This window comes from Podarcis filfolensis (assembly GCF_964270895.1).
Source record: "Podarcis filfolensis genome assembly, chromosome: 3".
Taxonomy (NCBI): Eukaryota; Metazoa; Chordata; class Lepidosauria; order Squamata; family Lacertidae; genus Podarcis; species Podarcis filfolensis.
The window spans coordinates 77,329,218-77,346,470 of NC_139606.1; the positions used below are offsets into that span (position 1 = coordinate 77,329,218).

Here is a 17,253-nt window from a genome sequence, read left to right on the forward strand (position 1 = left end):
GGCCTGGTTTTTAATGTTTTGGAGATTGTAAGTTTACTATATTTAAAAATCACATTCAGAGAAATAAATAAGATTTGAGTGCTTTCTTTGATACAATTTCTTTTGGAATCTAAATAAATGGAAAACCTTGAGCCTCTATTGAAAGAGAATATTCATCTACTCCAAGATCTCCTGTTGTTTGTCCTTCTCTTATTTAGATATGTTGCATGCCACCCCAATCTCTGAACAGTGCAAAATTCCAGGGGTTCCAGGCACTTACTCTGGGTTAATGTTTCCTTTGGGAATTAGTCACAGCAGAGATTGTGGTGTCTTTATGATATATGGTTTATTTACATATATACGATCTGAGCCTGCGATGGAAGGGCTCACAGCATGGACATCAGAAAACAGTCTTCTTTCTGCCATAATCGCAGCCTTGGATTCCAACAGGAATAAAACATTGCTCTCAAGAATTGCTCTCTCTCCAGCTTACTGCTCTACTTCCAGGTCATAGCACTACCACTCAACTTTTGCCTTTGTCTTTTTCTAACTACCAGCCAGTAGACAGCATCTTACACAGATCCACTTTCCTTTGTTTCCCTTAATGCCTCATCACCCAGGCTATCACTTCAACACAGAAAGCTAGCTTGGCTCTCCCCAAAATTCATAACAGATATAAATGGTTTTGTAGGTGAATAATCTTTGGTTATCAAATACCAATACTATTTAGGGTGAGTTCCTTAGTATTTAACCTTAGCAAAGTGTTTTAATATATTGTTATTTTCTGTATCATCAAAGGCCCAAACTTGCAAATACATGTGTGTGTGTGTTGTGTGTATATCATTAGAATATGGAATCATTATAACGGATATAAATGTAATTATATATATATAGTCCAGTAGCACCTTAGAGACCAACTAAGTTTGTTTGTTCTTGGTGTAAGCTTTCGTGTGCATGCACACTTCTTCAGATACCTCTCCCTGTATCTCCCCTTCGTATCTGAAGAAGTGTGCATGCACACGAAAGCTTATACCAAGAACAAACGTAATTGGTCTCTAAGGTGCTACTGGACAATTTTTTTTATTTAGATAGATATATTTCAACTGCGTCAGACCAACACAGCTCCTTCCTGTAATAATTTTAGTTTTACTTGCTCCCAATAAGTGAAAACTCCCACCCATTCATCAAGAAGTGTTTTTTTCAAACAGCTTCAAATATATGCACCCTTATCAGTGACAAAGATCAGGTCATGAAACCTGTGAAGCTTTACTTAAGCTATATGTCACTGCCAAGTAGCTGATTACTCAGTAACATGAGATTCACATACAAAATGAGTTTCTGTGGAACAGTTACCCCTTATTCTCAAAAACTGCCCATATGGTAGGTTGTGCCTCAGTGATCTGGAGTGAGGTCTGGGAATGTGCCAAGAAAGATCTTGCTCTTCAGAGTAAATAACAACTTGATACTTTCATAATTAACAGATAAGTTAACCAGAACCATGATAAAAGTTCACAGTCAATGCAAGAAGCCAAGTTTTGACATGGGAGTGCTAATGACTCTATCGTTTTGCTACTCATCCAATGACAGTCTTCCAGCAAACTTACTTAATTTATTAAGAGATTGTGATGACTTAAATATAAAATATGAACAAGAGGCCTGCTTGAGTTGTCATGCATCTTACAGTAGATATGCACAGGACATGAAACTGAATTAGGCCTGCTTTGCACATTAGTTTAAACGAGGGATGTGAGATATCTTGTCCATGAGACTTTCCACACCACTTACCAGCCCTGCTTTGTATTCCCTTGAGTGTTTCTGCCAAGCTAGAATGTGTTGTTGAACTGAGATGCTTCTTGCTTACCTAAACTTTTATGCACAGAGGTGTAAGGGGGAAATGTGCAGGCAGTATTCTACCCAGCTGCTCAGTATGAAGCAAACTGGCTCCCATCTTCCAGCAGTGGTGGACTGTGGCATCTCAAAGTTCAGTGATGCCCTGTATAATGCCAAAATCTGTCCCCCCACCTTCCATTGGACTTCATAGTTGTGGCACTTGTTGTGGCGCCCCAGAAGCTCAGCACCTGGTGCGACCCAATGGTTGTGCTCCCCTAGATCTACCTTTGCTTCCAGCAGTCTGACCTGCCAGTCAATCAATCAATCAGTCAATCCAGTATTAGGAAACTGGCAAGGACAGTTCTACAAACTAATTCCTGGAAGAAATAAAAAGAATCCAGCATTCAGAGCACTAAAGCAAAAGAGAAAAAATGCTAAATAGATGAGATGGAAAACGACCACAGCAATTCTTAGCCCAGCAAGAGTTGTATACCTAAGTATAGGCTCTACATTTTAAAATGCACTCATCAGTAGTGTAAAAACGCAGCCCTACGACATATTAAATTTGGAGGGCATGAGCTTTCGTAAGCAAGATGCTACACTTCATTTTATTTATTTTGTGCCCCACCTTTCCTCCAAGAAGCTCAAGGCAGTCCTCCTCATTTAAACCCCACGAGAGCTTAGGCTGAGAGGCAGCGACTGGCTCAGGGTCACCCAGGGAGCTTCACGGCCGGCTAGAATTTGAACGCTGCTAGCCCAGGTCCTGTCCCGACACTCTAACCACTACATGGCACACTCTTTTGGAGCGCAGTGTGTGTGGAGCGAGTGCTGGAAGCCGAACTAGGACACGGCGCCCTTTCGACATTTCTGCATCCTTTGCAAAAGAGGTCTAGCGTTGCCTTCCTCCCTAATTCAGATAGAGGCCATGGTGCCTCTTCTGGGAACCTGTCCTTGAACCAGGGCCGGATTTAGGTTTGATGAGGCCCTAAGCTACTGAAGGTAATGGGGCCCTTTATATGTCCAGCCGTCCTCTGTCAACAAATTGTCGCTGTTTTTGTGTTGAATATATGCTATATGGAACAGACTTCTGAACGTATTAAGTTTGAGAACCAAGGTACCACTGTATATAGAAATGAGCAAACCAGTGATATTTTAGGGAGCAGGATAGCAGGCGGGGCCCATTACTTACACCATAGGAGCCCACACAACACAAAACACTGTTGCTGTATGTAGGTTTTATTTTATTTGGTTTTTTCCTCTTATATTTTCGAAATGTACATCCAGTGGTTTTTTCCTTTACATTTTTTCGGGCCCCCATGAGAGTGGGGCCCTAAGCTATAGCTTGTTTAGCTTATATGTAAATCCTGCACTGATTCATTTATTAAATCTGTGTACTGCACGTGGTTTCGGGGAAGGGAGAGAAGAATAAAAACCAATAGCCGTTGGGGAAAGAGACCGCTTTTAATAGACAGAGAAACCGAACACAGAGACGCTCCGCCTCTCCTCACAGCTGAGGCGGCGAAAACAGGAGCTCACGATCGAGCGAAGAAGGGAAGCCCGGTACAATACCCGGATGACGCGCAGGCGCCTTCTCCGCCCTGCCCTGCCTACGGCCTCCCCAGCCAGCGAATTGGGGATCTTCTCCCATTTGCGGTGTCGGAAGGCGAGCGCGGAGCGGGATGTCGCCTGCTATTCACGAGCCGCCTCATCAGTCCGGCGGCCAGCAGTCGGACGGTGCGTGTTTGTTTGCCGGGAGCCGCCGGGTCACGCGGTGCGCAGCTTGGGTCCTGGCCTCGCGTTCTTCCCGCTGGGTCTGGGGGGGTTGGAGCGCGCGCGCGTGTCCCGCTGCAGCTGGTGCAGCAAAGTTTTATTTGCCAATTAAGGGAAGAGAGTAGTCGCTGAGGAAGGCTTTAACGGTGTGTCGGGAGAGGGGATATTTTTTGCAGAGAACGTAATGGATGATAATTCATGCAGTTTCTAGGTGTAGAACAAGAAGTTGGGGGGGGTAACTCTTTCCAGCTAACTTTGCCTCATAGCAGACCTGTTGAAATTAAGGAGCGCGACAAAGTTCGGTCCCTTCATTTCAGTAGGTCTGCTCTGAGGGTAAAGTTAGTTGCCTTCCACTCCTAATTCTTTCCCCTAGTTAGACTTATTAGTGGTTGTTTTTAATATAACTTTATTCTCTTTAGTAGCTGTCGTGGTGGACAGAACGTGATGCAATAAAGCATGTGGATTGTGTTGAGCTGGACAATGGATAGTAGGCAATAAATGGATCTTCTGTATTCATTAGTACCCTGTGAGACATTATTAAGAGGCACAGTAACTTGCCTTCTAAATATGCCTGTGTGTTTGGCAGCAGGAAAAAATACATCAACACACTTGGGAACCACGTGTACTGTGGTCCCTACTTGCTTTTGTTTTCTTTAAATGAAACGTGGTTCTTAGTTGCCGGTGTCTTAGATTGACATGCCTTGGGTTTCAAAAGAAAACTTTATCTTGCAGTACAGTATTTTAAAGGACCTTTGGGAGGCATGCAAGAAATATAAAAAAAGCAGGACCAGCAGACTTAACATCTTGGACATAGCTATTCCATGCTTCATATATACCACTAAATCTATATACGCCTTAAAGAGTAAAACAAAGCAGGCTTCCAGGTGTTCATAGAACTTGCCCCTTAGGTGTAATCATAGAGATACACATTTGGGAACTAAAATGAATCCCAGGGTTTCTTAATAGTCCACAATATTACTGAAGCTTGTCCAAAAATCTGTTGTGTGCATGTTTATTTAGAAGTAACCCTCAATGAGTTCAAGAAAGTGAGTAGGGTTTTTGCATTTAATGTTTTATTCCTTGTATAGGTAAAAGTTCATTCTCTTTAAAATTTGCCTCTTGAAGGGGCTCAAATGACTCAAAACCCTGTATGTTATAAGACTCACCAAGGTTAGTTCAGTGAAAATCACATTTTCTCCCGTGTTTTGCATTGTTTTGAATGTGTGCAATGCTGGTGATAGGTTCTGTGCCATATTTTACCTCTATTTTATTGTGATGCTTTCTTAATGGGAGCTGAAGAAATCCCTGTATAGTTGTGCTGTCCTTCTCTTAAATTAACATGAGACACAATGTGCCAAGCATCTTTTCTAGGTCCAGGGTAAAACTGTGTATTCCAGTTTGGATACTATGTGGTTTTCTAAGCTTCTGTTTTATCTCACTGAAATTGCCTGTATCATATCTCCTTGAAATTTGTGGGACTTCAGAGTGAACATTGTTGGGATAGGGCTATCAGTGATTGCTCTTGTGTGGTGACCTAACCTCTTAATGCCATTTGCTCAATAGGAAGCTGATTTATTTTTTAGAAGGACTGGTGTAGATTAAAAATCATGTGGGGGAGGCGTGGCCTGTGTGCTGTGTAACAGCTCACAATTGTTGGTAATCTCTCCTGAATGTCTTGACAGTGTGACAGAGTATGTGCAAAAATGCCTACCTACTACTGTAATTAGAAACTTATGCTTTCTTTCCACTCCATGGGTGATAAAGAGGATTATACTCAAAGTAGACCTATTGAAAGAAATTGAAAATGACTTCAAAAAGTCCACTCTGAGTATGACTAACATTGGATATATCACAGCATGGTAGAGCTGCACTGTTAGTCCTCAGGCAAACAAGCCCTAAAATCTACAGGCTTGCAAGAACACAGGGAAAAGTATTGCTGCTGAGTTAGGAGCTGGTTCTACATCTAGCTCTATAGTATACAGTCATACCTCATGTTATGGACGCTTCAGGTTACGTGTTTTCAGGTTGCATCCGGGTTTCGCTGCTTGCTCATTCGCAGAAGCGCTAAATCGTGCCTGCGCAGACGCTGTGCTTCAAGATGCAAATGCTGTGGGTTGCGGACATGCCTCTATCACGGATTACGTCCACAACCCGAGGTTCCACTGTACAATTCTTTAAAGGAGAGGGTATGATATTTGCAATAGAGGATACTGCTGATTGCTTTGAACAGGGTGGATTTGATTTAAATCAAATTGATTTAAATCACTAGTCAGGAAGACTTGATTTAATCAGTTATTTACAGAAAGAATCATTCTTGCAGGTATAACCTTAATATTTACAACCAGATGAAGGTTTCATTTTTGGAATAATTAATTTTTAGAGTAATTTTTACAGTTATATCAAAAATTACTGATTTGGTTATACTATTAGAAATACATAGACAGATAATTATGAAATTATTATTTTTTTTTAGAAGATATTTATTAGGGTTTTCCATTTTATACAAACAAAGAAAAAAAGAAAAAAGTTGAAAAGAAAAAATATTAAAAACACATAAATTTCATAACTTATTTTTCAATAACATATTTCCCTGACCTCCTCATGCCTCCCCTTCTTGTATTCCAGTTCAAATTATTCATCCAGCAAATCCTTATCTCATAGCATTACAGCTAAAAACCTTATTTTCTATCCATCTTCTTAAATTATTGTAACTTATACTTTTACTTATATACAAAAAAAGAACTATTTTTTCATATTCTTTTGTACCATTACAGCTAATAACCCCTTAATTTCAATCCAACATCACTCAATATTCCTTAATATTACAGTATTTTTGCAAATAGTCTTTGAATTTCTTCCATTCTTCTTCTGCCGATTCTTCTCCCTGGTCACGGATTCTGCCAGTCATTTGAAATTATGGTGAAGCTTAATAAGTTTATATTTTGATAATTTTTCTGCTGTACTTTATTGGAAGGAGGAAAACAATCATTTCCTTAATAACAATTTAAACAATTTATTTAACTAAAACAATAACATTATATCATATGTATCCATGTTTGTTAACTGATGTGGTTAAACAATTGTTTTTTTAAAAATACTTAGATTCAGTTTTAGCACACATGAAAAACCTAAAACAAATCCTGATTTTAAAAATCCGATTTAAATAAAAAAATTTGATTAATTTTTAAAAAATCATTTATTTTTATCCACCCTGGCTTTGAATATGCATTTCTCACTTGACCCTGTTCCTAACACAGCTACAAAGAAAAGCCTGAAAGATGAAATTGAAATGGTTTTGCGGGAACGCATTATGGTTTTGGATGGAGGCATGGGGACCATGATCCAGCAACATAACTTAACAGAAGAGCAATTTCAAGGTGAAGAATTTAAGGATCATACGAAACCGCTAAAGGGAAACAATGATCTGTTAAGCATAACTCAGCCCGACATAATCTACAAAATTCACAAGGTCAGTATAGTTTGTTTTATGAGGATTTCACTGGGAGAATACTAATTATTTGCAAAGGCATATGCAGATAACTTAGATGACAATAATTATCATGGTTCCTTTTGCTGAAAAACTTGTGTGAATTATAATGTATGTAAAAGTAATTACTGAGTATGTTGCATACTTTCTCTTTCTTTAGTAAAAACTTGATAATTGTTACAGCCAAGAAGACCCCACTGCATTGGACTGAAAAACTTTTATCAGTTTGAATGGACTCTGATTTCACTGACTATTCTTTACAGAATTGTGTTGTTGCTTTTTATTTACTGAATAAATTTATATCCTGCCCTTCCTCCTGAAGGAACCCTGGGTGGCAAAGAACAAGTGAGAAAACAATTTAAAACATTTACAGGACAGAGGTAGACTAGGAATGCGTGTTGGAAGAGTAAGGTCTTCACACTAGGCACCAAAACGACAACAGAGATGGCACCTGTTTAATATTCCAGGGGAGAGCATTCCAAAGTGTAGGTGCCACAGCACTAAAAGCCTGATTCCTGTGTGTAACAGACCTCCTATGAAGATGGTATCTGCAGGAGGAGGCCCTCACCTGCAGAACATAGTACTTTAATTGATGGGATATAGAGGAGTGAGATGATTTTTCAGATATCATGGTATCAAGCTGTATTTATACACCCAAACCAGCACCTTGAGCTAAGTTCAGTAGCTAATTGGCAGCCGGTGCAATTTTTTCAGCAGTGGGGCAGCATATTTGCAAAACCCTGCCCTGGCAAGCAGTTGAGCTAGTGCATTTTGCAGCAACTGGAGTTTCTCAAGAGCAGCCCTATGTAGAATGCAATGCAGTAGTTCAGCCTGGAAGTTTCCAGTGGAAAGAATGATAGGATAGTTCAACTTCCACAGGTGGTAACCATCTTAGCAGTACCCTTCTGTCTTTTTTTTTTTTTTATGAGATGTGGTTTGGCATATAACTCTTTTACCATGCATCTATACCTTGAATCACTTTCAGTATTGCCTGGTCTCTTGCTATCATTCTATCATTCTATCTATTTTATTTTTAATTGATTTTTTTAAAATTCTCTTAATCTTTTCACCTTCAAAAGAAATTCTTAAATTATTTGATGCTTTAATAAAATAAAATAAAATAAAACAAAACATTTTATTGCAGACTGTTTGCGGACTTCCCACAGTTGCTTGGTTGGATCCTGGACTTCACATGTGCCATTGGCCTGATCCAGCAGGATCTTATGTCGTCGTTATTATTATTATTATTATTATTATTATTATTATTATTATTGTTATTTTATACTCAGCCAATCTGACTGGGTTCCCCCAGCCACTCTGGACAGCTCCCAATGGTATATTAAAAACATGATAAAACATCAAACATTAAAAACTTCCCTAAACAGGGCTGCCTTCAGGTGTCTTTTAAAAGTAAGATAGTTGTTTATTTCTTTGACATCTGCTGGGAGGGCATTCCACAAGGTGGGCGCCACTACCGAGAAGACCCACTGCCTGGTTCCCTGTAATGTTTTTAGATTATTAAAATGAAACATATGCTGTCTTCCATTTTAGCACAGTTTTTTTTATCTCCCCTTCTCTATAATTAGCAATAAAATACTTCCAACTCTTAAAAAAGCTACTTACGTAATGGTTCAATAGCAGTAAATACAAAAATATTTGAGTGTACATTTTAAAAGGTGATAGAGTAAGTGCTTTGGAAATGGTGTGCTTGAGTGAATTGAATTTCCCCCACCTACACACTTATGTCAGCCCATTTGTGTGGGTGGAATATTGAGAGGTTTACATGCAGACAAAGTGCAGTACCTGCTTCTCCACTCAATTTCAATTTCACATGCAGTTTGCCATGGAAGAGCCTTGATTGGATACTGCTAGGAGCCTCCAGTTTAGAAGCATCGCTAGGTAGAGGGGGGAAGCTAAGCAGACATGAGAAGAGAAAAGAGGATTTGGCTCATTATAAGAAAAAACAGGTGATGGAAAGATCTGCAACACAGTGGCAGGTTGAAAGGCAGGGAAAATGTGTGTTGTGGGGGGTGAATTTGGGAAAGCTGAAAAGGTTGAAAACTAGGGATTTGAGCTGCTTAATAGCTGAGAACATAGGGAAACAACATATGGCACCTCTGAGAATAGAGTTAATTTATTTTCCCTGTTAAGTTTAGTACTACTACTACTACTACTACTACTACTAATGTTATTATTTATACACCACCCATCTGATGGGTTTCCTTGGCCACTTTGGGCGGCTCCCAGCAGAATAGTAAAAACACGATAAAACATCAAATATTAAAAACTTCCCTAAACCGGAGCTGCCTTCAGATGTTTTCTAAAAGTCAGATAGTTGTTTATTTCATTGACATCTGAAGGGAGGGTGTTCCACAGGGAGGGTGCCACTACCAAGAAGGCCCTCTGTCTGTTCCCTGTAACCTCACTTTTCGCAGTAAGGGAACCGTCAGAAGACCCTTGGAGGAGGACCTCAGTGATGGAGGCTGAGTGATGGGGGTGGAGACACTCCTTCAGGTATACTGAGCCAAGGCCGTTTAGGGCTTTTAAGCTCAGCACCAACACTTTGAATTGTGCTCGGAAATGTACTAGGAGCCAATGAAGATCCTTTGGGACCGGAGTTCTATGATCCTGACAGCCACTCCTGGCCACCAGTCTAGCTGCTGCATTCTGGATTAGTTGTAGTTTCCAGGTCACCTTCAAAGGTAGCCCCATGTAGAGCGCATTGCAGTAGTCCAAGCAGGAGATAACCAGAGCATGTACCACTCTGGCAAGACAGTGCACAGGCAGGTAGGGTCTCAGCCTGTGTACCAGATGGAGCTGGTAGAAGATGCGCTAGACACAGAATTGACCTGTGCCTCCATGGACAGCTGTGAGTCCAAAATGGCTCCCAGGCTGCACACCTAGTCCTTCAGGGGCACAGTTACCCCATTCTGGACCAGAGAGACCCCCACACCTGCCCCGGCCCCTGTCCCCCCAAAACAGTACTTCTGCCTTGTCAGGATTCAACCTTAGTCTGTTAACCGCCATCCATCCTCCAGCTGCACTCCATTCACTTGGGATAAGGACATGGGGGAATATGTGTTGTATAAATGTGTTAGATGTTACAGTGCAACTTGGTGTTTGTGTTTTAAAAAAAACAATAAGGGGGGAGAAGGAAACTTAACCTTCAACTTCAAATTCCCATCAAATGTGTGAGGGGGGTTCCTCCTCCCCATCCCTTCTGACACCATCACTTACTGAAAAAAATGGAAAAATATTTCCATGCCTCTCATTTACTGCTTCTACTATTGTTGACAAATGCTGAAACTGAATGGGGTCTGCTGCTACTATTCAGTCCAGCAGAGGAGAAACCAATGCAAATGCGGAGGGAATATCCGCAAGAGAGACCTCGAAGCTATGACAGAGAAGCTTCCTGTCTTGTGTGTGTTGGTGGAGGTGATGATGGCACCCTGCCAAAGTTAGGCTTCCCAGGTTGTGTTGCCTTGATGTAGTGCTGCCCCTGCACAATAGTGTTCTCTGCACCCTCTCACTGCATGCGAAATGTGTGCTGAAGCCTCTGTGAGTTGTCTCACCTGGACAATCCAGCCACCTCAGGGGTGGGAAAGGGGTAGACAAGCAGCGCATTCAAGGCCCACTTGCAAATCTATATATGTTACTGGGTCCCAGTTGACAGGCAAGGTTTCATCTGCAGTAGGGTAACCATCTGTTTAAATATTGAAGTGCATGGGATGCATTTGCAAAAAAGAAAAGAAAAAAGTTATTACCAGAGAAGGGAGGTCAGTCTGTCTTCCAACCCTCTTTGTGTCATTTCCTGTCATAAATAATCATGCAAGTTCAACCTTAGTTTTTGAAAAGTGTGTTTGCGTCTAGAGAAACCTTGTCACTTATCAATAAGTTTCCTTGAAAATCTAAGCTGGGAATTTCTCTTCTAGCATTTTGATTAAAATATAATTGGCTTTAATTACCCTTGTCCTCATTTATTTTTATTTTTCACTGAGAAAAATCTCAAGGGTTTAAACCGTACGACATCATTATATTGATATTCTAAACAGTCACATCAGTACTTCCAGGTATAGAAAGAAGTATGCACATTTCTTTAAGGAACTGAAGTGTCTTCATTTTGGGGAACAGCGTGAGTACCCAAGAGGAATTACTGCTATTGCCACTTTCAGTTATAATTTAATTACATAATATATGGTAGATTTTCCTCTCCTGCTGTTCAAATAATGAAAAGGCACTAGCTGACTTTGCAGATGGTAGGACTTTTTAAGCTTTCCCTCTAATCTCTTAAGATTAATTGCAGAATTAAAAGTGATGAGAGAAAGCCCTATTTTACACCTGGTTACTTACTGAGAGTGGTAGGCAAACCTGTTCCCCTCACAGAACTACAGTTCCTAGAGTTCTGTGTGGAAAAGGGATTGTTTGTTAAACCACTCTAGGAATTTTAGCTCTGTGAAGAGAATAGGGGTCTCCAAACAACCCTCAGCACCCTTAACAAACTATAGTTCCCAGGATTCTTTGGAGGACGTCAGGACTGTTTAAAGCAGTATGGCACTACTTTAAATACAGAGAGCAGATGGGCTCCTACTGTGAAGGACTGTAGAAGAGCTTAAATTCCTTGTTTGACATTTGTAAAGAGGCTTAACTTGCATTTGAAAAACAACTTGTTCTCCCCCCCCCCCCGCTCCCAAAGAAACCCCCTAATCATTCTCCTTTTTTTTTTTTTTTGCAGGAATACTTGATGTCTGGTGCTGATATCATTGAGACAAACACTTTCAGCAGCACCAGAATAGCACAAGCTGACTATGGCCTTGAACATCTGGTAATAATTTTGAATTTCTTGTTAATCAAGGTTGGATTTTCTAGCTTGTTCACATTTATTCTCCTTGACGTGGCTGTCTCGCCACCCCCTGTTGAAATTTAGATGGGGCACATGCCCCATCTAAATTTAGATGGGGCACATGCCCTTTTGCTTATTTTATTCTGCACTGTGCCATGTACAATCATGGCACTATATAAAAATAACAACATTTGTCTGAGATGTTACAGGTAACGTAGTTTTGATTTGCTTCTTTCTGATGAAAATTATCCCAGTCCCAGCCTAGCAAATGAAGATTGAATGAGTAGGAGAGAGAATGTGCAAGGATTAGCCGCCACAGTACTCCATTGTATGTTCGCAGCTCAAGGTCAGCAGCTGCAGTCCCTTGTTTCTGCTGAGAGAAGAAGAGTTTGCATGCAGTCGTGTTAAGGGGGCGTGCCTGATCCCCTGGAAGCAGTTTTACTAGGCAGCCAAGCCAGTGCCTAATTACAAGGCTGGGTGATCTCTTGTAATGCATTTTTGCGTTAGCATACATTCTGGATCAAAATCAAACATGCCCATGCACTGTTTGGCTACTCATCAAAGGATCCTAAAGGATCAGTGAAACAAGAGTGCCTCGCTTCGGTTCTTTTTATTCTGTTAAAGGCGATAAAGGAGTTCCCCCATCATTGGTGCAATGTGGCATGAGGGGCTTATTTAGACTTATCAATGTGGGTTTGAGGGACATTAATTTCTCAAAAGTGTACTTTTTGAATAATTGTTCTCTAATGGAGAACGTTTGTTTCATAGCAAGACCGTGACACTCCTGTGGCTTGGTTTCAACTGAGCTCTAAATACACATTTTTAAATAATTTAATAAATGTGGACAGTCATGTCTGATTTATGCTGTCTTGTGACATTTGAAATCCTTTCCTGAGTTCTTGAGGTAAGTAAATTTGTAACACTGATTACATTCAGGGATAAAGCTAAAGTATGGCATAGCTTTATGTGAATGGACAAGGACATCGGAGCGCCCCACTGCCCTCCAATATTAGTAGGAGATTGAAAACAAAAGTGAGAATTTCCAGCTAACTATGTTTACCTATGATATCTGTTTTTTTTTAAATAAACAACCTTAAACCTTAATTATGGTTTAGGGAAACTATCCAACTCAAAACTGTGGTTGCTGATTCTGGTTTGCTTCCCTAAACATAAGATTAACTGCAGTTCTATGTTCAGATGCAACAATAAACCATGGTTAATTGGAAGCTTTTACTTCAGTTTTCAATATACCCCATGTGTCAATATCAGAAGAAAGGAAAATGAGAGCCCACAGCCTAAGGCTTCTGCATGTAACACTAAACAATCATTTGTTGGAAGCCTACTACAAAAAAATCCTGAGGCGACTTACAGTACAAAAAGTACTTTACACTTTACTGGGCACTAAAATAACCACAGGCTTAATTCTAAAAGCAACAGATGGAAACATTCACCTCTTCCCAACCACATGCACATGATTGTGATCATCAAAAAGTGAGCAAGCTAAAGCACCCACAGAAATGTTAATCATTAGATGCATGGGAGAAGAGGAAAGTCTTTGGTACCAATATTGTGTTGATGTAGGCAACTAGGCGAATGTCCTTGGGAAGAGCATTCCCCAAATGCGAGGGTGCACCACTGAAAAGAAACTCTCCCTTGTTGCTACCCTTAAAGCTTGTGTCAAAAAGGGCAATCAGAAGAGGGCCTCTAATGCTCTTGGAGGGGTCTGTGTTGACCCACAGGCTGAAGTTCTCTGCTGTCTTAGAAAGACAAGACTAACAAGATCAGAATGAACACTGGAAGGAAGATCTGCTAGTGCACAAAAAAGGAAGATGAGTGTACATTCTTCCTAATGACCAAGGGGGGTGGGATGCTTGACTCCAGGTTGGATATGTGTTGATCCTGACTGGAGGATCACATACGGACTGGGCACTCTCAGTAACCCATTGGTACAGCATTGCCTTGGTTGAATTTGGTGGGGAGGGGTGAGATTAGGCTTTTGTGTCTTCTAGAGTTCTTCCTCTTTCACATTTCAGTAGAGGGTGTTGATGAGAGCTGCAAAAAAAATTCCTGTCATAGTGTTAGCCCTTGCCAGCTAACATTTCTAGCAATGTGGAGACTTTTGAGCCAAGTTGATAGTTTAGGGATCCAAAATGGAGGCCAGCTCTTTGGAAACATGTGGTGGTGGGTTGTTTTTTTTTCTATATATAGCATGACTTGTGAATTGGCTATAAAATGCATTGCAAATGAACACTCTAAAATGTAGTTCAAAATAGAGTTAGTTAAACTTAGAATATAATGTCTTTTTCTGGATGCTTATTTGTTTTGATGTCTCCTCCACTTTCTCTCACCCCTGTGCTTCTCAGGCTTATCGGTTGAACAAAATATCAGCACAGGTAGCCCGAAAAGCAGCCGATGATGTCACTGCTGAGACAGGTAAATAACATTCCAATATTTCTAACCTACTGGCTTCCAATTAGTTCACACATTAGCCTAGGATCACTGTTTTTCATTAGGCTGGAGGATGTAATTGCTGGAGGTGTCCTTCAGTGAAACATAATAATGCATAATAAAATAGGCACTATTCATTAGGGGCTCTTGTGGGTTCCAAATTCTGCTTAGATTCCAGATGTTAGTGTCAGTCAGTGCTATTCCCAAAACATTGCAGCTTGCATACTTGGTTTCTTATTTATACAAAATTACCTGAAGGTCAAGTAAACTGGCTTTAGTTTCTTGCAGATTCCAGCAATAGGCAACAAGTGCTGACTGGAAAACATGGTTTTCTTAAATTCCAGGAAAAACCCACTATCTGGTTTCAAGGAGGAGATGTAGACTCTTAATAGCTTTAAAGAGAAGGCGTTGTTTTCTCAAAATCAAGACTAGAAGAGACCAGTAATAGTTAGAGAGAGTTCTCTACAGTCTGGCTCACCTATGAGACTATTAAAAAAAAAATCTTCTCCAGAATCTGCTGCACATTTTGATCTTGGAGTATCTAACCACTCTTTCTAATTAGAATCTTGGTTCTTATTCTAGAAGCCTTCAGCCAAACACTGATTGCTAAGTTTGTCAATATGTGAAATTTGGGCTTTCTGCCCTCATTGCCCCTTGAGGCTTGTTGTGACAATAGAAGCCACAAAAAAAAATTAAAATCAACAATAGGCTAAAAACAGATTGAAACGCATGTCAACATTCTACATATCTGGATAAGCTTGTCTAAATAATAATGCTTGTAGCAGGTGCTGAAAAGCGTAGAGTGAAGGGGCTTGCCTTGTATCATCTGCCTATCTACTTGTCCTTCCTGCCAATACCCCACAAGTACCTTTGCCCCTATGTATAGTTTTGTCCAGCCCTATATTCTTTTTGGCTCCTCCTTTTCCCGCAACTCTGCCTGTTCACCACCTGTTGTTTCCTCAGTTCTGTGAATTTCAGATCACTTTCTGCTGTGTCCCACTTCCTTTAGCTACCCTGTCTCTTGACAGCCTGTCTATCTACTTTTTCCTTCCCTCCACCCATAACAAACAGCATCACAAAGTTTAGTCAGAACCACTTCTCTGATTAGCCTAATTCAAGCTATATTCTCCACTAACCTTTCCTTTAGGCTCTTTTGTTTCTCTGAGATTTCTTCCCAGTTGTCATCCATATGCTGGATGCTGTTTTAATTCCTGCCAAAATGATAACTTCCCTTCCCCACATTGGAGCTGGACTGCAAACAGATGTATTCCTCGAGCAGCTGAACTATTCCAAAATACAACACCTGCTCATCTAAACTGTATTATCACTGCAATACTAAATAGTTTTTGTATTATTATTTTTAAAATGTATTTCCTGTATTGGTACTTTGGAACTCCGCCCCACTGGATCCTTTGAAGTTCCTTGCTGCAGGATTGTGTCACTCACCATCGGCATGGCAGGCAGGTTTTACCTCTCATAATTGTTCCCAAGTGCAGTGCCGTACTTTTATCAATTGAACTGGATAGCACATGATGAAACACTGGTGTGTCTCTTTGCCCCATCATCCAAAGCCTGTTTCTCAAATACTGTGTCTTTTTTTTGTAAAGGAAGGAAAAGATACGTTGCTGGTGCAATGGGTCCCACAAACAAGACTCTTTCTGTCTCCCCTTCAGTGGAAAAGCCAGATTACAGAAATGTCAGTAAGTATTTAGATTATTACTCCAAAGACTGAGGGCAAATATTATTTATTTTGCTTTGCCTGTTTCTATCAGTTTAATGCCAACACCACTTTTATAATATAGGCTGACCCATTAACGTGTTTTTGGTGAGTCCAGAGACTTCCAATTTTGATGCCAGTTCATGTTTTTGTTGTGGTCCATAAATCTATTTCTAATTCCATATTAGAGGTGTCCACAATATCTTTGAGGAAGCTAATTAGAATTATTTGAGAGCCTAACAACTAATCTTATTCTGCTGTACATTGCACCAAATGATAAGGAATTGCAGTGCAAAGTTACCTTCCTGCATGTCCACCAGTTGCGGAGGATATGAGAACCACATTTGTAGTTGGAATAGGTGTTTCATTGTCACTTCTAGCATAAAAGGGAATCTGTTATTATTGTGTTGCAGCTTTTGATGAGCTTGTGGAAGCATACACTGAACAAGCCAAAGGACTTATTGATGGTGGAGCAGATATCATGTTAGTTGAAACCATATTTGATACAGCCAATGCCAAGGTGAGAATTCAAAGCAAACTCTTAAAAGTGCCATTTTTAAAAAACAAAAAACTCCACCCCATGTAAACTATAATTTAATTGATCACAAAGTTGGGTGACACAAGTCAAAAACAGATAAAGCTCCTTTTGTTTAAAATGATAATATTGATTTTCTTTGTACAAGTGCATTAAACAAGGAAGGATGGGGGTGGGCGCTGGAGCTGTTCTGCTGGAGTCTTTAATAGCTTGTAGTATTCTGGATGGGACGGTTAAAATTTCCTGGAAGGGGATGCCATGTATGACATGAAGTTAAGAAGCTCCTCTTCCTTGCACTGGATGGGGAAGCTTCAGGAAAGAGGAAAGGGGAAAAATGAGCCCTTTCCCCCACTTTATGGAGACCTTTCTCTTGATAATTAAACAACAGTGCTCCAAATCCGAGCCCTTTAGCGATACATAGCACAGAGGGGCAGTGTTTTGGGTGGATGTAGAATGAGAGAAGTGTCCTTTCCTTCCCCTTGGTGAAGCCTGAACAGGACTACATGGCTCCTCCAGGCTTGCTGAAGCCCTGAGTGTTCCTGTTAGAGGTTGGAGGTAAGAAGAATGCTGCTGGATCAGTCTAAAGGCCTCTGTGTTACAGCATTTGGTTCTCTCAGTGGCCAATCTGATGCTTTTAGGGAACTCAC

The 17,253-nt window shown here is 40.5% G+C and overlaps 1 protein-coding gene across 3 annotated transcripts in view; it reads left to right on the forward strand.

Annotated features, from left to right (window-relative positions):
- Positions 1-3,322: 3,322 nt before the first annotated feature.
- The window catches only part of MTR (5-methyltetrahydrofolate-homocysteine methyltransferase), a 58,966-nt gene continuing 45,035 nt past the window's right edge, over positions 3,323-17,253 (forward strand). Inside the window, exons 1-6 of one of the 3 annotated variants that reach the window (XR_014546220.1) lie at positions 3,323-3,543; positions 6,837-7,048; positions 11,799-11,888; positions 14,270-14,339; positions 15,962-16,054; positions 16,485-16,591. Coding sequence is in view for 2 of the 3 variants with exons in the window: in XM_083605998.1 (XP_083462124.1) it covers positions 3,489-3,543; positions 6,837-7,048; positions 11,799-11,888; positions 14,270-14,339; positions 15,962-16,054; positions 16,485-16,591 (627 nt within the window). In the remaining variant the exon portion in view is untranslated. Of the gene's footprint in view, positions 3,544-4,661; positions 4,750-6,836; positions 7,049-11,798; positions 11,889-14,269; positions 14,340-15,961; positions 16,055-16,484; positions 16,592-17,253 lie in introns of those variants that run through there. The other 2 variants (XM_083605998.1, XM_083605999.1) reach the window with 2 other exon arrangements.